At 45.3% G+C, this 24,892-nt stretch overlaps 2 protein-coding genes across 2 annotated transcripts in view; both read left to right on the top strand.

The window, feature by feature from the left end:
• The window catches only part of KIZ (kizuna centrosomal protein), a 36,805-nt gene extending 30,951 nt beyond the window's left edge, over positions 1 to 5,854 (top strand). Inside the window, exons 12-13 of the mRNA XM_065631987.1 lie at positions 5,385 to 5,428; positions 5,639 to 5,854. Of these exons, the coding sequence (XP_065488059.1) occupies positions 5,385 to 5,428; positions 5,639 to 5,742 (148 nt within the window). The 3' untranslated portion in view covers positions 5,743 to 5,854. The remainder of the gene's footprint in view (positions 1 to 5,384; positions 5,429 to 5,638) is intronic.
• A 4,003-nt stretch (positions 5,855 to 9,857) lies between these two features.
• XRN2 (5'-3' exoribonuclease 2) overlaps positions 9,858 to 24,892 on the top strand; it is a 38,458-nt gene continuing 23,423 nt past the window's right edge. The window contains exons 1-16 of the mRNA XM_065630967.1: positions 9,858 to 9,984; positions 14,624 to 14,751; positions 14,834 to 14,945; positions 15,687 to 15,798; positions 16,888 to 16,946; positions 17,026 to 17,115; positions 18,199 to 18,271; positions 18,369 to 18,419; positions 18,755 to 18,912; positions 19,357 to 19,431; positions 19,527 to 19,660; positions 19,749 to 19,806; positions 19,897 to 20,004; positions 21,084 to 21,128; positions 21,844 to 21,975; positions 22,355 to 22,473. Of these exons, the coding sequence (XP_065487039.1) occupies positions 9,910 to 9,984; positions 14,624 to 14,751; positions 14,834 to 14,945; positions 15,687 to 15,798; positions 16,888 to 16,946; positions 17,026 to 17,115; positions 18,199 to 18,271; positions 18,369 to 18,419; positions 18,755 to 18,912; positions 19,357 to 19,431; positions 19,527 to 19,660; positions 19,749 to 19,806; positions 19,897 to 20,004; positions 21,084 to 21,128; positions 21,844 to 21,975; positions 22,355 to 22,473 (1,529 nt within the window). The 5' untranslated portion in view covers positions 9,858 to 9,909. The remainder of the gene's footprint in view (positions 9,985 to 14,623; positions 14,752 to 14,833; positions 14,946 to 15,686; positions 15,799 to 16,887; positions 16,947 to 17,025; positions 17,116 to 18,198; positions 18,272 to 18,368; positions 18,420 to 18,754; positions 18,913 to 19,356; positions 19,432 to 19,526; positions 19,661 to 19,748; positions 19,807 to 19,896; positions 20,005 to 21,083; positions 21,129 to 21,843; positions 21,976 to 22,354; positions 22,474 to 24,892) is intronic.

Genomic DNA, 24,892 nt, shown 5'->3' with positions numbered 1-24,892 from the left:
CCCTCGCTCGCGCTGCGCCCGCTGCGGTCGCTCCTGGGCTTTATTGCTTTTACAAGTGGTCTCGAAACGCGCTACTTGAGAATAAACATAACTGCGCGGTGCTGCGCCGGTACTTTTTATAAATTCTTCTTTGCCGCGTTTTGTCACTGAGCTGATGAGTGACCCCGGCAAAGACCCCGCTGGACCTAAATACAAAACATGGCTCCTCTGATGTCCTCCAGACAATAATTATGATGTGCCAGTTAAGCCCAAACTACAGCTGAGGGATTTTACTTTAAAGCGGAGGCTCGGGCGCAAAAATGCATTTATAGCTCTTTGTCTGGCACCTCATTATGTGTGGGCCTGATTCATTAAGTAATTGGTTTGCAGTTGTTTACATGAGTATTAAGGCTTTCTATTCAGCAGCCTTTGAGAGATACATTGTGCAAATGTTGCATGTTATGAATGCGCAATGAGGGGCCGGGGCCCGGTCCCATTGGCCAAACACTGCGCTCTCTTGAAAAGCCGGAGAAAGAGATTGGGTGCTGCTTTGCATAGCAATGACTTTCTTAATAAGCTTTACAGATTAATACACACAAGCTATAAAAGATGCAAAGAGATACTCTTAGCACATTTATACATGCTCATTTCACTATTATGGTACTGGAGACGGGAAGAATTGAGGGCTTTCATATTCACTTTTTCAGTGCATGTCTTCAGTGCATGAGACTTAATAGAATCCGATGTTTATTGTATTATAAATCATGGGGAAGTAGGCAGATCTGCAACAGTTTATTATTAAAGATTCTTTCAATGTAAATCTTTTTCTGCCATTGTATTTGCTACAGCAAAATCATTTTGTGGTTGAGTGGGGATGAAAGGCATAATGTACGAAGGAGTGAGTCTTAATAGGAAGCTGCTCTCCGAGTAAAGACCACTTGTTCCCTTTTGTTCGGCGGTGCATGCCAGAGCTTCCTCTTCTCAGCAATGTCCTCCTGCTCTGCTTCAGCTGCAAAAACACTTTTCCTGCCTTTACTTTACCGAGAGAATATTTACGCGCACGGAGACGCAGCTCTGGTTGGAGGAGTTAGGGTTTTGCAGCAGTAAAGAGCGCCCTAAATGACACAGTTGCTCGGGGAAGGTCTCAGAAGTCAGGAGCGGGTGTCCCCGGGCGCTGTGTGTGGCATTGCCCGGTTGTAGCGATGGCTGCAGCCAGTGGAGGTCACTCGCTTGCTGGGTAATTCCTCATTTTTGAGGCAAGCAGTTTATTTTTTATTTTATTTTTTTTTACTTGTTTGCGCTGTCTCATTTCAGAATAATCTGGAGATTAAAGTTGCATCATCAACTGAGAACCAAGGAACAATTTTAATTTGCGAGGACATAAACATGGTGTAAAGTATTTTAAACTTTGATTAATCAGTTTTCTGGAAGTAATCCGGCCTGGTCTCTGAAGGCTGTGTTTTAGTCAAAAGCCGCTCTTACCAAACACAGATTTAATGATATGCAAATAAAAATTGGCAGATTATCATTCATCCTCTTAATTATTCTTGGGGGCGATGTTTTGCAGCGGGCGCGCCGAGGTGTGCTGGCCATCGGGGGGCACTCCGGCTCTGTGTATTCCCAGCAAAACCAGTCCGGCTCTGTGCATTCCCAGCAAAACCAGTCCGACACCGCGCATCCCCCAGTAAAACCAGTCTGACACTGTGCATCCCCAGCAAAACCAGTCCCACACCGCTGAGCTGACTGGGCCCAGTCTGCCCCGGACGGGGCTTTGGGAGCGCTCAGGGGATGCACTGCCGGGGATGCAGGGGAGCGGCAGAGATGCACCCAGAAACCAGCCATGTCCGATGGGTTTATCCTCCTGCCGCGCCTCAGCTGTCTGAGTGCTTCTGGAAGAAGCTGGCTGTAAATTCAGGCGTTTTTCTGGTGTTATGGATGTTTCTGTGCACTTTGTTTCCTGAACCTTAACATGCAGTTGGTGCAGGAACAGTAACGTTGCAGCAGGGATGCTCTGAATGTCGGTGAGGAATGGATGGATTGTGGGGAGATGCTGTTGCCTCTCCCCAAACCCGCTGCCTTTGCTGTGGAGAGGAAATCAAGTGTACTTCTGCAGCAAGGTATAGCTAAATAGAGAATGGTCTGAAACGTAACTCAATCTATATATTTGTATCCTAAACCAAACATATTTACAGTGTAATTACTTAAATTCAATACTGTTACTCCAATTCTGGCATGGTGAATGGAGTGGTTGGTCTGTCCTGACTTGCCAGGCTGGGGAGCACTTCTGTGACACCCCATTTCCAGCAAATCTCACCCTGATCTGCGACTCTGTGTCCTCACGGATTGCTGGGGAGAAGCTTCTCTCGCTGAGGTTAATTAGCAATTAGCACCACCCTGCACAAAAGAGGCACCAGGTTTGTGTTGGGGGTCTTGGCAGCGTGTGCGGGACAGAGGAGCCAGGCGTCCGTGTTCCCCAGGCTGCTGCACTCTGCGTTTTCTGTTTTTTCTGATAAAATTTGGCATTTGGGTGGTGTTATTTTATCCTGGTGCTTGGTTTGGGTTTGGTTGGGTTGGTTTGGTTCCCCCCTCCCCTCAATGTTTGATTAGTTTTCTTTGTGTCTTTTTTTTTTTTTTTTTTTTGGCAATTGGCTTTTTTAGGTTTTTTTCAATGGTGTTTGGGTGTCTTTTTTCACTTGACACTAAAACATAAAGGTTCAACAGGTGCTTTAGCAAAAAGCTACTCAGGCTAAAGTAAACATTCTCTGCTGCCTTCAGTGAGCCACCTCTAGTAACTTGGCTCTTGTTGCTCTGGCATTTTCCTCTTAATATTAATTTTCTTTGCAGAGGGAAAAATATTTTCTTGGAGCTTTCATTGCTGCAGCATCTCCAATACAAAAAGGCTGTTTCATCAGAGTAAAGGAGAGATTAAAAGGCCCTTTGAAGTTAAACTGGTTTGGGTTTTTTCTTTGTTAGAGCCTAGGTTCAGTTTGGAATTATTTTAGGGAAGAAGCAAATGTGTAAATGGATATGGAAGGGTCACGGCGGGGGATTAGTCGAGGCAGTGGAACTGGCCTTCTTCATTTATACCCCTCCAATTTCTCCGCGGAGGTCTGTGCGGTCATTGTGTGCTCAGCACACCAGATGATAACTTCCATGATTGAATTTGCCCATTTCTGAATACAAATGCTGTGCAGCGCAGGGCTCGTCTTGCATCTTATCAGCCGTGACTAACACTTCAGACGTCATTCCAGGATTCTACTCCCTGTTACAAAGCTGTCTCGCAGCACTTTCTAGGCGTGCTTTGGCGGAGCTGTGATTTCCAACGTCCGAGCTCCGTTCTCCGCGTCTCCCCAGGCATTTCTCTGGTGCCGACAGCCTTTGTGCCAAACCTCTGCTGACGTAGAATCCACAGCTCCGTGCTGCTCGGGGAGCGAATCCGGAGCATGGTGGGTGAACCCCGACAAACGGATGGGGTTTGGTAGAGCACAAACATCCACCTTCCCCTCTCCTGTCAGCACTGACCTTTTTTTTTTTTGTGGGAAGGTGTCCAGACCTTCCTACAGCCATGGTGGCCCTTGTCCACCACCCGATGACCAGCCCTCTCGTGTTCGATGTGGGCTGGAACCGCGGGGAAAAGCGGAGCAAACCTTTCCTTGCCAGGACCTGCTGCGGCTGCACAAGAGGCCCCATCACCTCCGTTCTCAACGAGGGGAGATGGTGGAAGCGGCAGCCGCCCGATCTCATTCTGTGGAGCTCCTGGGAGATGTGCACTCTGCCACATGAGTCACCTCGCAATCTGTAGCTCAGCAACAAGCGTTTGTCGCTCTGCGCCCGCGGGAGGAGCGGAGCGGCGCGGCCGCCGGAGCCGCAGCCTCTCGAGCGCGCTTGGCCGGGCCGGGGCGCGCGGGCAGCTCCGGGAGGTGCCGGCGGGCGCGGGGTCCCACCAAAGCCGGCAGCGGTTCAGGGACTCAACCCAGAGGCTCTGATTTAACACGCTTGCTGGAAATACCGTCAAGTATGTGTGTTTGAAGGAGAAGCTGGAGTGTAACGCGGTGCAAGGTCTGACTCAGAATAAAACGGAAAGGCGTTTGGAGGGGGTGCAAACAAACCAGATAAACACTGGAAGGCTAACACTTTAAAGTTCTGTATTTTGGGAAGTAATAAGTTAATAATTACTTACGTCACACCATTAATACTCAGCTGGTACTGTAACTTGTTACTAGTGATTAAGCCTCAGTTTGGTACCTTGGTTGAACTTTGGCTGTGTTTAATATTCTATTTCTGGGAATTTTTGTGTATCTGCAAAGAGGGAGATTGTGTGCTAATGGTGTTCACAGCTTGTAGAAAGGAATATGGTTTAAACAGTGGGAGCTTTCTGTTCTGTAAAAGTTTCTGTATCGTACTGAAAGTACAGCTCTCCAGCTGCACCCACAGGCTCGCTGAATACACTGGCACAAGGCAGGCAGTGAATCAGCTCTGTCTGTGCTTTGGGTTTTTGTATCGCCTTCACAAATGCCTCCACAATAGCAGTCAGGATATTTTTAACTCCCCGCTTTAAGCAATTATGTATTAGCTGCCATGTCTTTACATGAAATGCAGCAAACTGCATGAAATTGTTGACAGCTGATTGAGTCCTGTTTTGACTGTGGCAACAGCTTCAAATTGCGGGTTGACATTTACTTATATTTTACTAGTTCGCGCAGTAATGTCACAAATCTCTCCTATTTGATCTTCCTTATTAAAATCTGCTGGAGCTCTAGTTTTAGAGCTTATTGCAGGACTGTTAATATAACAGTTAATTCTCCTCCATCATTGCCCCTACACGATTATTTCCCAGCACCAACACAATACGCACGCCGCACACAAAAGATCAAAATGATTCCAGCTTGTTTGAGGGGCTCAAAAGGGCCTGTGCGGCTCAGACACAAGAGCGGGCGTTTAGCAGAACAGCGGCGCGGCCGGAGCCGGCAAGGTAGATCAAAGGCGGGGGAGGCTGCACGCTTCCCCGGGCGGGTGACACAGGGCGCAGGGAGGTGCGCTGACTGTTCTGGGCTGCTTTGAGTGCTCTTGGGGTTGTTTCTTTACTTTCTTGGTGTTACCTGACAGGCTGCAAAGGATAGACAGAGCTCTCATCATTTGTACCCTCAATTCCCTACTGGTGTGAACCAAGGGGTGACTGGGTCACCCCAACACCTGGAGAGGGTCCCTCCCGCATGCTCTTTTCTCCACCTTTTAGAAGACAGAAAGGTGAAGAAGCCCATGATAAAAAAGTAGTCACAGGAGTTATTGATATTTTTTTAAAAAGCATCTCACAATTGTGTTGTTTGGTTTTTTTTAAAGTTGACTTACACTCTTTTTAATTCTGTGACATTGTGCTGATTATTTGAAATCTTTCTCTTTTACAGGACTGAAACCAGGAAAGGAATGGTCACTGCTATAAAATCCAAAGGTAAGAACCCAGTGTCATGCTGGTTAAAACTAGACGCCTTTGTAAGCAGGTCACGAGTTACTGTATTGAGGAAACACATCTTGCGCTCCTCAAGCGCGCCCTGCTCCGTGTGCCGTGGTGGGGAGCTGCAGAGCAGTTGTGTCTGTGACATAAATGACATCCACATGGAAAAGCTCTTGTAATTTATTTTTTTTCTCTCCTCACCCTCAGCTTTCTGGGGTGAATCCGACGACAGCAGCTCCGAGATCGAGGCCGCTTTGCGCCCACAAAGCCACAGAGCAGAAGCAGACGAGTTTGATGACTTCTATGATTAAGATTCCCCCGCTTGCTTTGGGGAAGAAATAACCAGTCTCATCATGTACGTGTTGAGAGTGCTGCTGTCTGAAATGCGGCTCATAACCAAGACAATGTAAATACAAAATAAATATTTGGTACAATACGTGGCCTCCTATGTGTGTTCTCCTGGTCTGACGGCAACCCTGCTCCGAGAGACTGAGCCTTTCTGTGGCATGTTCGGTTTTGGGGAATAAATGATGTGTTCCGAGATGTCCCCTCTGTCACCTCAGGGCTGGGGCTGCCCGTGACCTCCCCCGGGCAGGGAGCTGGTCCCTCCCTGTGCGCTGCTGCTGCTGCTGCCACAGAGCTTGCCGGGGTTCTGCGAAAAGCGAGCGAGCATTGTGGGTATGCATACATCTGCCGGCATGTTTGATCTTTATCTGCTTCTGCAATAGATCAAGAAGAAGAAATGCATAAAATGTACATTTCTAATTCGGCACACTTTGGAACAGAGCGGCATTTACATGTGGCGAGCCCCAGTGCTTTTCCGCTTTTACTTGCTTTGTAAAAATCCGTGCTGGCGTTGCTGTACGGACATCACAGCAACTGGATGGCTCTAGGAGATTCATGCATTTTTAATTTCCTTCTTTTAATTCCTTTTATCTAAAATTAAGTTCATTAAACATGAGATTTTCTTCCTAAGGGAGAAACCAGGAGACATATTAAAAAAAAATAAAAATCTATTCATCAATACTCTAAGTTCAAAGCAGAAACCAGCACCCCAATTAAACTTGGGTGCAAAGCAGAGCTGCAGCTTTGAATGCAGGCACCAATCTTCAGGCCCAGTCCATCAGAAACCATTTTAAAATGGTAAAGATATTCAGTTTAATAAAAAGAGCTCAAGAACATGAAATAAAGCCACTGGTGCAGCTGTGTGCCGGCTCAGGCCGGGGGTTCGGTCTGTGGGCGATGCTGCAGTGTTGAGTGTTCCCACAACTGGGACATCAGCTGCGGAAGGACGGAGCTGGGTGAGCGTGTGACCAGGCCTGATGGCACCCAAAACTCGACTAAAGCCGGACTTTACAGAAGGCTTTAACGCCCTCCCCGCTGTGCCAGGGTTCCTGTGCCCACTCAGCCACAGGCTGGTTTGGGCTCCTGCGATCCCTCCTGTGTAATATCACCTGTGTGTCAACCCACGGGACTCTGCGTGTCAGACCGAGGTTCGTCCGGAAAAATGCTCCCCAAAGCCCGGCTGGGTCGCACCGCAGCAAACCCGCCATGCCCCTGCAGCGCTGAGTGACGCCGGTTCCCGACGTCAGCCCGGTTTGTGTCCCCGTGCGCGACACGAGGCGCCCGCCACCGTCCCCTCGGCCCAGCCGCAGACACGGCCCTGACGGGTGACAGATGGCAGGAGCTCCGCGCTCTCAGAGCCGCCGCGATCGCCGAGTTCCTCCGGAGCAGCGCCGATTATCCCCGCATTGTGCACAGGCTCATTAGACGCAGAGCATCCTGCCACTCAACTTCATTCTGCTCCTTCACAGCTGTCACCCCGGCAGCCCGGAGATGGTGACAGATGACGGTGACGGACAGGGGACTGTCGCCCATCCAGCCGTCACAGATTGACATCAGCACGCCGCTCAGCTGGGAAATACTCTAAGGAAAAGGATTTTTATTCCCACCGTGTACCTGCAACCACTTGCTGCTGCGTTCTTTTTTCGTGCATTGTACACGCGCGTCATGAGGTGAAACTCCAGCTCGTGACCCCGTACGTCTGCAGGAAAAACGCGCTGGCACCTGGGGGCGGACAGAAAAACGCCAGATAAGATGTTTATAAGGGTTTTATTTTTTTAGCAAAATGTAGGTTGACTTTTCAAGAGAATGTTTGTTGCAGTATTAATTTTTTCAGCGCTTGTTTACGCAAGTGATTATAAGATGAGATGATCGCGATTCTTTTGCTACTGCCACCATTTTCTGTGGGTTGTTTTGGGGATTTTGTTTGGTTGGGTTTTTTTAGCATTGTCAGACAAACAACGGGTTGCCCATAAATACAACCAGGTATGTTGATGCTAAGTTACCTTACTCTACATGAAATTCCAGGGGGAGCAGCAGTACAGTAGGAAACTTCAAGCAGGGTGCATTTTGTGAGGAACAGATAAAGGACAATCTTTAGCGCCAATACAAAGTTGCTGGGGAAATTTATTCAAGTCACAGATTTTATTAAGAGGGGTGACAGCAGAAAATGGCTTAACAACAGCTAAGTGAGGCTAAGAATAATGAGAAATACAATATTGGGTTAATTTGTTCTACAGCAAACGAGCAAGGCAGCAAGGTTCCTGCCCGCTCCCCAAACCGGCGGCTTTGACTCGGTAAGCGCTGCTGAGATTTTGTTATTTTTGTTAATGATTCCCGGGCTGCTTTCCCATGTCCTCGCCCCCTCGGTGCCGTCCTAGCGAGGCTGGTGCCCAGTGACAGGACACAGCAGAGCACGAAACCTGCCTCCCGCTAATCCCCGCTAATACCTGAACGTTTAATTCCATTTCAACGTCGTCAAATGGTGGCGAACTTAATAGTATTTGCTTATGCAGCCGGCAAAGCCACGGGACGGGGTTTCTCCATGCTGTCTCTTAGATTCGCAGAATCGTTTTGGTTGGAAAAGCCCCTCAAGATGATCGAGTCCAAGCATAGCCCACCCCTGGCACTGCCCCGTGTCCTGAGAACCTCATCTACGTGTATTTTAAACCTCTCCAGGGATGGCGACTCCAGCACTGCCCTGGGCAGCCTGTTCCAATGCCCCACAGCCCTTTGGGGAAGAAATTTGTAGTAAATGTTAGAGCAAGTTAGTGATTCCTGTTGCTAGTTAAATGAGATGGCAGATGGCTCATGTTATTGATAAGGATGTTCTGAGTCTATTTTGAGGAAACCAGACGTAGCGAAACACAGGAGCAGATAAATCGTGGACTGAAGGACAAGAAGATGACCAAATGGGGGAGATAAGAGGTTCTCCTTCCCCTCTACTCTGCCCTGGTGAGACCTCATCTGGAATATTGTGTCCAGTTCTGGGCCCCTCAGTTCCAGCAGGACAGGGAACTGCTGGAGAGAGTCCAGCGCAGCCACGGAGATGATTAAGGGAGGGGAGCATCTCCCGTGTGAGGAAAGGCTGAGGAGCTGGGGCTCTTTAGCTTGGAGAAGAGGAGACTGAGGGGTGACCTCATCAATGTTTATACATATATAAAGGGTGGGTGTCACGAGGATGGAGCCAGGCTCTTCTCGGTGACAACCAACAGTAAGACAAGGGGTAATGGGTTCAAGCTGGAACACAAGAGGTTCCACTTAAATTTGAGAAGAAACTTCTTCTCAGTGAGGGTGACGGAACACTGGAACAGGCTGCCCAGGGGGGTTGTGGAGTCTCCTTCTCTGGAGACATTCGAAACCCGCCTGGACGCCTTCCTGTGTAACCTCACCTGGGTGTTCCTGCTCCGGCGGGGGGGTTGGACTGGATGAGCTTTCGAGGTCCCTTCCAATCCCTGACATTCTGTGATTCTGTGGTAACAGAAACGTCATTCAGAGCCAGGAGGACAGTGATTTTTTTCTACAAGGCCCCCCGAGTTCAGATGAAGGACAAACTGAGGAAGAGGAGAGCCTTCGTCCTGACGACCACCAGATGGGGAGAGAAGGCCCTGACACCACGACAGAGCACGCGCATCTATTAGTGTGAGTACGTATTAGTAGGTGGGATAATTCCCAAAAATAGAGAATTGTAATAATGAAGGGGGGTATGTAACGGCCACTAAAAACTTTGTGAGGCGTGCGTGTAGGCCGAACGCAGGTTCCCCACGCACCCCGCGCCGCTTCGCTTCTCTCTCCTACAATAAACTTCTCTTGAGCATTGACTCTGCCTGCGGCGAGCGAGTTCATCTATCACAAAATTGTTCCCCAGACCCGACCTCACCCCGCCCCCCGGCTCCAAGCTCCTCTCGGGCAGCTCAGAGACCAGAAAGCCTCCCCTCAGCCCCTGCCCTCCAGCCCGCGTTTGTCACTGCCCCCAACCGCCCTCCGCCCCGCCCGCCTCCAAGATGGCGGCGCCGGCGCCGCCTCCGCCTCACGTGACCGCGCCCCATGGTGCCCCGCGCCGCCCTGTGCCCCCGGAAGCGCCGCTGCCGCCGCCGTCCCGCCCGGTGCCGCCCGCAGGCCGCGGGGCCGCCGCCATGGGGGTGCCGGCCTTCTTCCGCTGGCTCAGCCGCAAGTACCCCTCCATCATCGTCAGCTGCGTGGAGGAGAAGGTGAGGGGAGGCGGGACGGGCCCCCCCGCCCCGCACCGGCCAGGCCCGGCGCCGCCGAGGGAGCGCGGGGGGTCATGGCGGCTCAGGGAGCGGCGCCTGCTGCGGCCGGTAATTAGTGCCCGAGCCGTGACTGATGAGTGCCCGGCCAGCCCGCGCTGCGCCCCTGCCGCCGCCCCCCTGCGCCTTCGGGTACTCCGAGCGCCTTTTCGGGGGGCTCGAGGGGATTTTTTTGGTTTGTTTTCGGCTTTATTTGCTTTCTCGGCCTGGCTGCTCTTGCTCTGTGGAAGCGCCGGCTGAGGGGAACCGGGGCTTTTGGGGCAGGGACCGGGGCTTTTGGGGCAGGGACCGGGGCGTTTGGGGCAGGGACCGGGGTTTTGGGGAAAAAATCTGGGGGTTTTGGGGTAGGGACTGGGGGCTTTGGGGCAGGGACCGGGGGTTTTGGGGCAGGGAATGGAGTTTTGAGGAAAAAATTTGGGGGTTTTGGGGCAGGGAACGGGGGTTTTGGGAGCAAGGAACAAAGGGTTTGAGGCAGGGAATGGGGTTTTGGGGAAGGGAACAGGGGTTTGGGGCAGGGACTGGGGGGTTTGAGGAAGGGACAGGGAGTTCTAGGGGCAGGGAACAGGGGTTTGGGGCAGGGAACGGGGGTTTTAGGGGAGGGGAACGGGGTTTTAGGGCAGGGAATTGGGTTTTTCCTGCAATCCTCCAGTTTTCAGCCGGTTCAGTGAAACGCGCCCCCCTTCCTGGCGGGGCAGGCTCTGCCTGTGTGCCGCTTCGGGCAAAAAGAGCGGATTTTGTGAAAGCGTTGGGTAAACTCAGGGTGAAGAGGGAGCAACCGAGCTACTTCGTGCCATTTCTTGTTTTGGTTCTGTGCGTGTTCTTTTCAGCCACTTTTTTGTAAACGACAAGCTGCAGCAAGCTCTGGGGCTCCCTGAAAACAAAAGTGAGACTGCCTGTGTCGAAAAGAGCGAGGAAATGCAAGTGGCAGGGTTAGAAGTACCTTGTGGGGCTGGAAGCTCACGGAGCAGCCTGTTGTGGAGCGGATCAGCTCCGTGATCCTGCTCGGGAGGGCAGGGCCGAGGTGTTTGGGAAGAAACTGGGCTGTCCTTTGTAGCCAGTGGGTTTTATGGAAGATTAAAATGATATCTTGGTGTAGGTGTGGTGATGAGGGAGAAGAGAGCAAAGCAGTGGAATCATGTATAGACACTGGGGTTTTTTGGTTGCATTATGACCTGCAATCAGCAAGATTTCGGTGTACGTGGACGGATCAGGTTTAGTATTCAGTTCCTGTTACAGTCGGGATGTTCTTGCGTTTCAGATTCAGGCAGCGCAACAGAATAATGGATTTGGATTAATCAAACGCTGCCCAGTTAAAACTATGAGTTGCTCTTTTGCTTTTCTTACACTCATGGTTTCCATTAGCCTTGGCATGATGTGTGAAGTTTATTTCACCTGTAGCTGCAAGAAGTGAATTTTTTGCTCCAGCGGGTAGGTAAGATTTGAGGATTTGTGTGCCTGGGGGAACTGTCGCAGAAGCAGCTGGTTTGTGGGTTTACAGGTATGTGTTTACAGCTGAGCTGACGCTGGGCTGAGCTGTCGGCAGCTCGCAGGGGTTGTTCTGGTCGCTTTACCAAACTCCTGGGGTTTGTGTGGTCTCTGGTGTGACCTGTTCTGAGGATCGGGGCAACCCGCAGTTCAGGGGGCTGTCAGGTACGGGTGTCATGTTTGCATCTGCCAGAGAAAAGTGAGTATTAGGGGGGAACTGGAGAACAATGTGTCTGTACCAGCGTCTCCCGGCTGGGGCTGCGGGTCTGCAGATCACTGATGTCTGAAGGATGGGGTTTGTGTGTCCTGCCTGTTGTCTCAGCTCTGTGCTGGTTGATTTGCTTCATCCCCTTTCACGCAAGCGGGGAACTCACGAAGAGCAACGGTTTGGTCTTTTGCATACAGCCAGCATCCCGTCCGGCTGTGCGGGCCAAGCCGCTCACCCACCAAATCCCCTTCCTTACCTCCAAAGTTCATTTCCATGAACAAACGTCTGTTTCGGCAGCAGAGTCAGACTGCAGAGACAGCAGCTTTAATACTTCTGTGTCGTATTCATACTCGCGCTGGCAAGAGAGCCTCGGCGCTCCGTGAGCACGCGGTGATGTTTGCAGCGCTGTTCTTGAGATCTAAAGGATGCAGGTGGAGTTTTGACAATGTAAAGCAGATTCTTTTACAGGCTCGTCTTTACTGTGAATGGGTGTTCTCTGGTTTTGTCTTACAAGCTTGTGCAGCTGTTTCTGGATAACGCTTTAAGATCTGTCTTATTTAAGAGCAGTCACAAGTTAGACAGCAGACGTGTCTGCAATCTGTAACAATTAAGCACAGTTATCACTAAGAGCAGAAGACTTTTTCCTCACATCTGTAAACGTTTACATTCATCTTCATGTAATCAAAACTGCTCTAATAGTTAGGTGAAATAAAGGTTTGTGTAGTCTTGGTTTGACTGAGTTTGTGACTGTATGACCCTTTTTTGTGTTTAATAATTGAGCTCGTAACAGTGAGTGTTCTGTAGTAAAAGAAATGGGAAGACAGGACAAATTCCATTGGGCCAGGCTGGATTTACCGTAACTGGAGTGTCACATTCTGATGTCCTCGTCCACATTGCTTTGTTCCAACTTACGAGCGCGTTGTAATTACAGTAAGGACAGCGCATGGATAAATCATATTCATTACATTTTTTTATATTCAAATCTGGCCATAAATGTGAGAGCAGACTGGGCCAGTAGTGAGAAGCTGTAGTTTATCTTACTGTAGGTGAATTTAAACTTCTCTCACGATGTAATCAGCTCTGTGTGTATTTTAGGATTGCTATAAATCTCTCTAATCAGAAATTTTGTATCTCCTGGTAGCTTGTCTCTTTGAAATACTAAAAAGTTGATCCTTGTTCTCTTACCTTGCTCGATTATTTCTTTTTCTTAAATCTGATTAATCTTCTTCTTAAGCCGAGCAAGAAGAATAAGAGGAAGATCTTGAAGATAATATAAAATCCAGGAGAGAATATTCTTAATCAAATTCATCTGAATTAATAAAGCTGCAACTAAAGTATCATATTTGAAGATCTATTTTCAATGGTTTCAAAAGAGGCTGCAGATTAAAAGCGAACAGTTTAGTTGTATCACAAGAGATATCACTCCCAGATACTTAAACCTTTTACAAGGCTGTTACATTAAAAATCTGATAGGTTTATGAGGATGTAGCGCTGAAGTTGCTGACATGACGGTATGCAGATGAAAACTGGATGGCTTTTGAGGCCATCTGAACGAGATCATGCTTATTTTGCTTTACCTTCGAGACTGAAAGTGAGATCTGTGGCGGGGACGATTTTATTTTCCATATCCCATAGCCGTAAGCCTTTGATACCTTCTGATCGGCGTCAGCTCCGGCGGAAGGTTTGACAGAGGATCAGGTGGAACGCGGGGCAAGCTTCTCGTGCCGTGGCTGATGGAAACCAGAAAGATACTCTTTCTTTTAAATAATCGTAGTTCTTGGTTGCCCAGAGCTACTTCATTAGAACTGCACGATGCAGCTCAGTGTTTGCACCTGACGGTTTCTGCTAAAAACATGTGATTTGTGTGTGTTCTGGAAGGTTCTGTAAAGGAAGCAAACAGCGGTCAGGGTTTCGTCTGTCGGGATCTGGCTGGTTTGGATGAATAGTATCAGAAAGATGTGAATTAGCGGAAATGTCATCTGTTTTAAAGAAGCGAAATAGAGGGACTTAGTGTTCAGTTATTTAAAAATGACTTCCCAAAATTGCCATGAAAGAATTCTGTGCACCTGTAACCATGAAAACATGTCAATACCAAATAAAGGCTTATTTTGCTTTAGAGGTTTTAATTTTTGCCATTTACGAGTGGGGTAAGTGCAGCTAGTTCTGCTGCTACTCTAAGGAAAATTGTAAGAAAGTCGATGGTACGGTCTGTTAGTGTAATGGGTTTTTTCCCTTTGAGTCCGATAGTTCGAGCTTTGTATCAGAGGTGGGGGAAACTCCGTTAATGAGCGGTGGGCAGCAAGTCTGCGGATGGAAGTTCAGGGGAAACGATCAATGTGGGCTCATCAGCTACCGATGAGTTTCACGTGAATGAGAGAACCAGCAACAACAATTCCCAACAAAGTTCCTTCAGATGTGTCAATCTGGGGAACTGAGTGTTTAAAGAAGAAAGGGTTTGATGCTTTCTGTTTGTCAAGATAAAGTTATAGCATTGCATTATAAACTTGGAAGGCCTTTTGCTAAATCGTGAGGGGTCGGTATGATCCCGGCTGTAAAAGGAATCACTTTATTGAATAACATGAGGTTTGGAAACTTCTCGTTTACAATACATGCCGACCCACAGAAAAGAACTAACTCTGCTTTAACTCATCATAGTAGTTGTGCTAGTTTGTAAAAAATTTTTTTTTTTTAAATTTTTTTAAAGCTCTGTTTTAGCAATACAAGCACACATCTACAGGTAATTATGTGGGTAGCTTGTTGCTCTCTTTTTTTTTTTTTACTGCCATTGAAAAAAACCAAACTTTGACCCTGTACATTAATACCTCTGTTGGTTATTTGCGATACTGCTCTAACCAAGTACTGAAATACCTGTTTCGACGGCATTTGCAGGCTAAAGAGTGCAATGGTGTCAAGGTTCCAATCGATACCAGCAAACCTAACCCTAACGAGGTGGAGTTCGATAACCTCTATCTGGACATGAATGGCATCATTCACCCTTGTACGCATCCAGAGGACAAGTAAGGCTGGTTTTTTTGTCTCTTTACAAATAGGATTTATTGATAGCATTTCAGATGTTAAATTGAATGCTCTACATTTTAGGCCAGCACCCAAAAATGAAGATGAAATGATGGTTGCGATTTTTGAGTATATCGACAGGATCTTCAACATTGTAAGACCACGGCGACTTCTTTACATGGCTATCGATGGAGTAGTAAGTATTGATATATTTAGTTCCCTATAACAGCTGTTTGTCAAGTTAGGTTAGATGCTGGCTGCTCTCATGAGGTGCTTTGGGAAGTAATTTTCTAAAATGGAAAACTACAGGTAAAATATACTGTTAATTTAATTTTGACGAGGGTAACTAAAAATATTCATGGATTTCATTGTCCACAGGGTTATATGAGCTGGCTAATGTAGTCCACTGCGGTCTGAGCTTGGCTTCTGAAAAGCAGAAAACTTCCCCAAAACAGTAACACTCTGAAACTATTAATGTTCTGTGTCTTCGGTAGTAATCTATGCCGTAGGCTGAGAAAAAATAGAGCACATTTAAGCAGATGCACTTAGAATGGGCAGTGGCTGAATTTCACTGTGGCTGTTTTTCTAGGCTTTCCAGTTTCTCAAAGGTAAAATGAATATCGTTAAGTAAAAAGATTTTTCACCTGAATTCAGGTGCAGGAATTCCTAACATATGTGCGTATATGGCAATAATCCCAACTAAATGTTGATGTAGCCTTTTAAAAACCCACACACACACCTACCGTAAGTAGTAGCGAACTACTGTCTGCTGCAGTCTTTTTATTTTCAAGAGAGTTATGACTGATGTCTTGTTAAATGCTCATATAATCGCAGACTGGCCCATCTCAAAATGTCTTGGCTGCCAAAAACAACTAGCAGAAAGGAAGCTATTGTCCAGGTGCAATAACTGAACCAAACATTATGGCACTCCTTTTAGGCTCCACGTGCAAAAATGAATCAACAGCGGTCCAGGAGATTCAGAGCATCAAAGGAGGGCATGGAAGCTGCTGAAGAGAAGCAAAAAATCCGACAAGAAATCCTGGCAAAAGGTAGAGCTTGGCTGTATCTGAGGTCATTCAAGTGAGAGTCACCTTGTTTGTTTTGGGTGCTTTGGAAAGGGTTGGAAAAGGGATGTCTTACTCAGTGGATACTTGTCTGTACGTTACTAGGAGGAGGGACCAGCAAGCCTACAAAGCTACAGAGCAAGCCTTCCAGAGTTAAAAACTAAGATAAAACCAAATGTCACTTTTTTCCTTCTTCTGTCTCCTGCCTGAAATGGATTTGTGTTGAGTATTCTTAATTCCTTTAAAAAAAAAAAAAAAAAAAAAAAAAAAAAAGGAGGAGAAAAGCAGGGATAAAGGTAGCAGTGGGAAACTAACCAAAACCTTTATGGAGACAAGTATGAACTTGTAGGGCTTGATGAGAGGAGAGCTGAGGCTTAAAACCGGGGATCAAATGCAAATACTACAGCACAGGAATAATGAACCGTGAGCAAGGGCAGTTACGTGACAGTGGAAACCGTAAAGTTGGTGGACGAACCAAGTCGGTGCGAGTTTGGCAGGGTGTTGGTGGCGTGGCCGCAGTGCGCAGGGCGCGTGTGCAGCTGCAGGACGCGGGCTGGGCTGGAGCAGCGGGAGGCATCTGCCCTGGACCCCAGTAGAGAGGGAAAGGGAGCACAAAGACTTGTTTAACGTTTCTTCCTGTAGCATTTCTAGACTGCGAAGACCCTTTATGAAGCTCAGAGATGAGAGAAGTTGGTGTAACCCTCTTTGTGAGCCCAAGTGAATAGATAGTGGAAACGTAGGGGAGAATATGTAAGAAAATAATTATTTCCTAATGTTTTATCTCGTTTAGCAAGCTTAGTTTCTTTGAGATTTCTTTCACAGTCTTTTGACAGAATAGGTAGCGAAATCGCTTCTCTGAAATAACAACAACGTTTGTAAATGTACTAATACCTTATTTTAAGATGGAGATAATATAATGGTAAAAGCTGTTTTAATTTGTTGTGTTTTTTTTAACAAACTAACTTCCAATGAGTATTAATTGTTACCAGGGGAGCCATCCTGGTTTTTATCATGCAAAAATGTTTTTAATGTTCCGTATTGATCTACTTCTGTTAAATGTTTTTATTGCTCTAGGTGGCATTCTTCCTCCAGAAGAAGTGAAAGAGAGATTTGACAGCAACTGTATTACGCCAGTAAGTAATCCTGCACTTTAACCAGCAATTGCCAGCGTCTGAATGAAGGTTTAATTTATTTTCTTCCGTCACTTTTTAGGGAACTGAGTTTATGGACAATCTTGCTAAATGTCTCCGCTATTACATTGCTGACCGCTTGAACAGTGACCCTGGGTGGAAAAATTTGACAGTAAGTTTCAGTTTCATACTTGAGGAAAATTAAGGTGATCTGTTAGGCTGGGTTGGGATATGATTGAAGAGTATGAATTTAACAGTTCACTCATCTCCTGGCACTGTCCTGTTATTAATAACAGACCCGCCTGCGCATTCTGCTGGCAGTTCAGAGGTACATTTCATCCTAATAACACGGTCCAACAGCACCATTTGTTTGGATTTCATTTAAGAGCAATGAAAAGATTTGATAGTAGAAGCCACAGTTTGATATAACGGGAGGCAGGGTTTTAGGAACACTTTTTTTCTTCTTTTGGGGAAATGCGTCAAGATACGCTGTACATGTATTATTTTCACTATTTCTTTTTTAACTTGTTTGCTACCTCAGGTAGACTGCGTTTTCTCTGTTATTCTAATGATGGATGACAGTAGATGACAGGCAATGAAAATAATACATATCAGCTTTTTGGACTTGGAAATTCTCTCCTCCCATCCCTCAACCGCTCCACTGCCACCCGGTTTTGTGTCTCTCAACCCTGTGTTTGCTCCGTACAAGAGGGCAGAACAGTCAGTGTTCTCAGATGCAGCTGGTTTATTTTCCATAAGTTGACTGTTAAAGTGGTCTAATTAGAGGGCAGTTGACTCTGCTTAATTCCCTCCATTAGCCGTGAGTTTACGAACGGTAATGCTCAGCTGGACGTGGGTGTAAGGAAGTGTATAATGTGATAATGTGTCGGCGTATCCAAAGATCCAAGGGGGAGCGGGCATATGGCTGCTTTAGCTGGTAGTCCTTCAGTGCAGATTTCGATCGCCCTCAGCATTTATCAGGAAACTTCAAATATGTTGGTTAATGACGTGATCATTTCAGTGGTGTTTGGATCAATGCATCAGCTTCATCCTAGAAAATGAGTAGAGAAAAATGGAAGTCTCTTCATTGGTTCCAAACTCTCAAATAATTTCATTTTGAATCATAATATTTTAGTTGAAACTACGGATTAGAATTTCAGGTATTCGTAAGTGAGATTCAGTATATGAATTCCATAAGTTGTGGTTTTTTAACCGTGGTGGCATACATTTTTTACATAATTTAAATGTTTTGCAGGTTATTTTGTCTGATGCTAGTGCTCCTGGTGAAGGCGAACATAAAATCATGGATTACATTAGGAGACAAAGAGGTACAATTCAAATAAATGTGAACATTTTGTTTGAAATTAAGAGACGGTCAGTTTGACATGACTTTGGTTGTCTAAATGTGATTTTTCTTTCGTATAGCTCAACCAAACCATGACCCAAACACTCATCACTGCCTGTGTGGGGCTGACGGTGAGTTCTGTTTTGCTGCCAATACCTCCTGGTCACCTCGCTTGAGCTGCTTTGTGATTGAGTTGAGCTGTAGGTTTTGAGCTTTCACTTGGACTTGTGTAAATAATCCAGCATACTTTTTAGTTTTTGAAAGCTCAGTGTAATATATGGGGAGATATCCAGCACTGTCCATAGCTGAAGATCTAATTTTAGCTTAATTGTGCTGTCCGGGTAGTTTGTGGGTAAGCACATCTGGGTGTTTGCACTGGCTTACGGTAGAATGTACTTTTTTTTTTTTTTAAAGCTTAATAATGTTTATCCTTCATTATATTTTATTTTTCTCTTTTGATTGGTAGCTGATCTGATTATGCTTGGATTAGCCACACATGAACCAAACTTCACTATAATTAGGGAAGAGTTTAAACCAAATAAGCCCAAGCCATGTGCTCTTTGTAACCAGATGGGTCATGAGGTCAAGGATTGCCAAGGTTTGCCCAGAGAAAAACAAGGCAAGGTAAGGATTTTACTATTTCTAGAAATTCTTTTCATCTACAAGCTGATTTATGTTTTGATGAGATCGTCAAGTTGTTCTCGCTGTTGGTTTTGGTTGAAATATGATACAAATTATATTACTGGAATTGCCTAGGTTTCCTCTTTATTAATACATAAAAATTGTACTTCTATAACGCAAAAATACTATGTCAAACCTAACATCCTCACCTGTGGTGTTTGGTTGTGTTGTGGGGTTTGTGTGGGTTTTTTTGTTGTTGTTCCACTGGTGAGGGAAAATGATTTGTAACTCGACAGACTTGCAAAGCAGCAACATGCCTGCTTGGCATAAGAGCCTGAGCAGCTGTACCTGTATATCTGTTAACTCTTCCCAAAATGAGCCCTGAAAATTGCGCTGGGGAAACTGAGGTGAGCTTGGATGTAATGCGGCTCTTCCCTTCCCTTTTAGCACGACCAGTTTGCAGACAGCCTTCCTGTCGCGGAACAAGAGTTTATCTTCATCCGACTCTGTGTTTTGCGAGAAGTAAGCTGAAGGGTTCCTATATCTGCTTTACAGAAATAATATTTCTAAACTCCGTACACAGTGTTTTCTGATGTCCTCTCTCGCGTGTGTTGCAGTATTTGGAAAGAGAGCTCACTATGGCCAGTCTGCCTTTCACTTTTGATTTTGAAAGAAGTGTTGACGACTGGGTCTTCATGTGCTTCTTTGTGGGAAATGACTTTCTCCCTCATCTGCCCTCCTTGGAGATCAGGTAGATGAGAATGTGTGTTTTCTTTTCCTGCAAGTATACCCACTGTGGTTTTCACTAAAAAGAATCTCATGCTTTTGTTTGTTTTTAGGGAGGGAGCAATTGATCGCTTGGTTAACATATATAAAAATGTGGTGCACAAAACTGGGGTAATTTTTTTTACTTTTTCTTTAAAAATATCTGTGTGCTTGCTATAAAAATATGCTTGTTTTTCAACTATATTATTTTCTAATTTTCAGGGCTACCTCACAGAAAGTGGTTTTGTCAACCTCCAGCGGGTCCAGATGATCATGTTAGCTGTAGGAGAAGTTGAAGACAGCATTTTCAAAAAGAGAAAAGATGATGATGTAATTTTTGTTACATTCTTGGAGTCTGGTTTAAACAACGCGTTACTGTTAGACTGTGACACTCCTTTAACAGAATAAGAAAAAAAAACCAAAACAAACAACAAACTCCGTACTTTCTTGTTATAGTCTCTAGCAAATTCCTCTGTGCTCGAGAAAGAATTGCGTGCTTCCCGTTGATTTTCCTTTCCTGTTTTTCTGATTGTTATCCCAAGTAACAGCAAAATGAAAACCGTGTGTGAGTCGTGTTACTGCCTGCAGCTTGTTCGACAGCTGCTGTGGAAACTGCAGAAGGAATTGGTTTGTACTGTGCTGCAACCTGTGGAAGCGCAAGCCACAAGTCGGGGTGAAACACTCGATTTGAATTCCCTGCGCGTTCTCTCCTCGCAGTACCTCCTGCCCTTCGAAATGTGGCCATTAATTGTTCTTTTGGTCTGTCTCTGCAGTTTGTGCATTTTTTTTGCAGCTATATTCCAGTTTACTCATTAAATACAGGGGATAAAACCCCTTGTGAATGAAAGAGCAGAATTGTATTTACTTTCCAGTCGAAAACTACTGTGCCAGTGCTGGCAAAATGTTTGGTTTATAGTTGCCCCAGCCTGGACCTCTCTGAAAGTGGAAATGCCAGTTCAAGTTTTCAGTTTCTGTGGCCCAAGAAGAAGAAATATCTTTTCTTGGGTCTCTTCTTTTCCTGTTTCTAGGACTTTATTGTCGTTCCTACATTTTTAAATTATTTTTTTGGGGATGGCCGTTCCAGGTTAGGCAAGGAGCCCGTGTCGTTTGGCACTGCTGTCACCTTGCAGCAGGGCTGTAGCTAAACTTAGTGGATGATAAAAGCCATAACTGAAATTGTAGGGCTTTGAATACGCAGCTGCTTTTTTCCCCTGTAGGTTTTCAGGATAGGGTTGAAAATTTTACCCCATTTCTGTTGGGTTTACAGATGCAAGAATTGACCTATGTCTTATTCAAAACATTATGTAAAAACCTTTCGGCCTTCTGGTCAGTAGAGGGTTATAATGAAATATTTTTTCCAAGAACTCTCTATGCTTGACTGACTTCATTTCTCTTTGTTCTCTATTTAGGATAATTTTAAAAGACGGCAAAAAGAAAAAAGAAAAAGAATGAAGGTAAATTAATTCCCTTCACAATGCAAAAACTAGCAAGAATTAAAATGTTTACTGTAGCTTTCAGCAAGTGTGTTGGTTGAAACTGCAGTTGTAACCATTGTATTTTCTGGTCTGTGTGTCAACCATTTTAAAGGGTTTTTCATGGCTTTTTGTAGACTGGAGCTTTGAAAGAAGGAATTGCATATTAAAGGTTTCTTAAAAGGGAATGGAGGGAGGGCGTTGAATGTGCTGGATGATCTCTGTGTGTGGTGTCCCTCATATCTACACATCTGCACTTGCATGATTATTTGGTGGCCCTTCAGGACATGTAGGAATTGCTTTTCCATGCGTTGACACAAGGCTCAGCAAAGAACACCTTCTTCCCAGTGAGTTAGGTAAAGTCTGACTTCCCCAAAAAACTGCCTTGCAGCCCACGTAGAAAGAACGTGAGCACAGAATGCAGGGTTGGTTTGTTTGGGGTTGGTTGGTTTTGGCGGGTTTTGTTTGGATGCGGTTTTTTAAAGTTTAATAAATTATAGGAATATAAGAGTCTCACTTTTTAAGTGTCATCTTATGCCTGGTTGAGATTGTTAGACATACCTAAGCTGAGCTGAGTGAATGAGTAAATTATGCTCGTTTTATATAACATGTTAATCTGAAAATTGCGAGCGTGCGTCATCACGCTGCCCTGGAGATTACATATCTTTCAGTACACTCGTATGTGTTTATCTTTCAGAGGGATCAGCCTTCTTTCATTCCCGGTGGACAGTTTTCCCCTCAAGCACTGGGCAATCGATCCAGTCCTCAGGCAATCAGCAACCCTAGACAGGCCGCCTTTGAGATGAGAATGCACGACAGACAGAATGCTGTAAGTGCATGTTCAAAGGTATTTTTACACATGGCGGGGGAAATAATCACATCCCGTGTTACTCTGGGCACCTTTTTCTGTGCCCTATCATGCTTGCTTGAAAAGCAGACACCAAAAAATTTATTTTTCAAGGAAGTGGCTTTTAATAACCTATTTTCGTGAGACTACTTGAATAAAATTGTGTTCTTTATTTTAGTGTTTGGTATGACACTGCTACTTGACTTAGTAGTTTAAGGGTTGTGTAGCTTTTGCCTTGAGTTTTTGGGGAACTGAAACTAATGTGTGTGATTATAACAAAGCTGTTAATTTTAACTAGAATTTACAATGCTTAATAAATCCTTTTCCCCCCTCTATTTATCTGCAATAATTCTGACCCCAGACACCTTCGTCATCTCCAAATACCAGCCTCGCTTCTGATGGCAGCCCGTCCTTAGCGGGAGGAATTAAGCGAAAAGCTGAAGACAGTGACAGTGAACCTGAGCCAGAGGATAATATCAGGTGAAGCCATTTTTTTGTAGCACTTTGTTAGCAAATTGCTCGAATAGATGCAGTCTAATTAATGCCATTTAGCTCAGAGCAGCAGTGCCTTCAGATGCTTTTCTATGATCTTTTTATCCACCGGTAATTAATGTGGAGGGTTAGAATATTCAGTAAATTCCGGCGAGATGTGTAAGCTATCGCTGTTAAATCTGAGTACCCAGATTAGTATGCGTGCGGGTTTTCATCACCCGAGCCACTGCTCCCTTTGAGACCGAGCACTAGATTGGCGAGACGTTCGCTGTTCAGCTCTGATTATGTGAGCTGAATGCCGCTGTTCTGCAGCCCAATTTTTGAGCTGTTTAACCCATAAAATTCAGTTACCTTCACGTGCGCAGCATTATTTATCTTGGCTATCGCGGTATGTTTTTTCTCCATCTTTGATTTGTAGCAGGCCCTGTTGTGTCTGTGACGAGTTCTTTAAATGTCTTAGGATAGCCAATCCCTAGATGATTAAAGGATAGAAATTTTATGAGAATCAACTGTCAGTGAATTACCAGTGAGGCTGCATTTATCAAAGGTGTAAATCAAGCTATTGCCCTTTAAATGGGGGCTGAAGACCCTTACAGTTTTTTGGTAAAGGTTCTGCTCTGACAAAAGCAACCAGTTTGGTTTTGTTTTCTGTGGAGTCAGGGGCCGTAGGTGGACTTGGGAAAACAGTAGGGGTTGCTTCAGTGTGAAGTGCTGAGCGCTGCTGTTGTGACGTGTTTGTCATATGTGGCCCATCAGGTATTCCAATATCGGAAATTCTAGCTCTCCTGCTGCTTTTCTTTCCTATATGTGCAGATCTGAATGAATTAGGTTTTTGGTTGGTGATTTTTTTTTTTTAATCAAGTAAGCAGAATTTTTGTCTAAAATCAGGATAAATTTTAATGTTGCTTTCCATTTGAATTTCAGCAAAGGTTCTAAAAAGAAGCTTTAACAGTTTTATAGCAACTAGTGGGAATGACCCGTGGTGATTTACAAGTGGCAATAGTTTTGACAGGGCTGGTATTGTCAAGCAAAAGGATTTGCTACATTTGTCCACAGTTATTTAAGTTCTTTCGTAGCTCATAATATTTATTCAGATCCTTTTCTGAGTGGAAAATGATATTATGCTTCTCATTGTAAGTAAAACCAGCCGCATAAATGTACTAGATGCAACGAAGTTGTTCTCGAAAATATATTTTGTACTTAGAATGACTTTAAAACGAGAACAACTGGTTGTAGTCAGCTAGCAGATGGGGTTTTGTTGTCTTACAGGAAAGGTTTGTGGAGTTTCTGCACGTGTCCGGCTGCCAGGAGCTCCTGGCTCAGCTGCTCTGTGCCTGCAGGCGTTCTTGGCTCTGTCCTTCGAGACTCCAGCACAAGTAGCTCTGTCCTTGCTCCCCAGCTTGCTTAAACCCTCAAACATCTCCTGAGTTCTCTGCCTCCTCGGCAGCTGGAACCGTCTCTGGACTAGCTCAGGTCAGGCTTTAAGAAGTATCCCTGCACTGGGCAACTGACTTGGCATAGAAGCAAACGGAGAACCTTTTTGCAAAACCGGAAGGACATGCATCATGTGAAAAAGCATAAATGGATCTTTGCACCCTCTTAAAGGCCTCACACGGTGTATTTACTGCTCTGTGCCGTTCTGACAAGTGCCAGTTTTGAACTGGCCTCACAGGTTACTCGTGTGCTTCAGATTCTCTATGTAATTTGAAGTGGTCGCAGCCTTTGTGGAAAGGGGTCTTGCATGGCAGCTTTCAGATGTGATAATCAATGGCAAGTTTTGAATTCTTGAGAAACAAAATTCTATTTTAAGAAGTCATTATTAAGGGATCATCTGATTTAAGCAGTTTCTGAATCAGATTTGTAATTTGCTTTACCCCAGTTGGCTTGAATACCAGAATTCACGTGAACTTTGAGATAAATGTGTATAAAATGCATGCACTGTGGTGAATAATATGTTTAAATAACTAAAAAAAAACAACCAAAAAAAAAATCCACCACAAAACTCAAACAAACCGAAAACCACCCAAACCCAAGGCAGATAGTTTTGTGAGGGAAGCCAGTTCTGAAGCTTGATACCAGGATTGAACCAAATGTTAAGTAGAGCTTAATGAAGGTGCTGCTGCCTGTAATTGATTTACTGAGTTTGTATTTCGAGTAGCAGGGAAACAATACCACTTTTCTGCTGGAGAGGGGCATTAAGAACAGAGGAATGAACTTGGTGTCTCAAGGTATTCCAGTAAGAAAAAGGTGTTTGGCCTACAGTAGATTAAACAAAATAAGGAAGGGGGAGAGCTGCTTCTCTTTCTAGTGGTTGGAAGAGTTAAAGAACGAAATTCAAATGGCAGTTTTGGTAGTAGGTTCCTGATAAGGAAGATGAAATTGCTGACTAGAAACAATACTGTTGTGG

Source organism: Caloenas nicobarica, chromosome 3, assembly GCF_036013445.1.
Source record: "Caloenas nicobarica isolate bCalNic1 chromosome 3, bCalNic1.hap1, whole genome shotgun sequence".
In the NCBI taxonomy this organism is placed as follows: Eukaryota; Metazoa; Chordata; class Aves; order Columbiformes; family Columbidae; genus Caloenas; species Caloenas nicobarica.
This window is presented reverse-complemented; position numbering and strand designations above follow the sequence as displayed.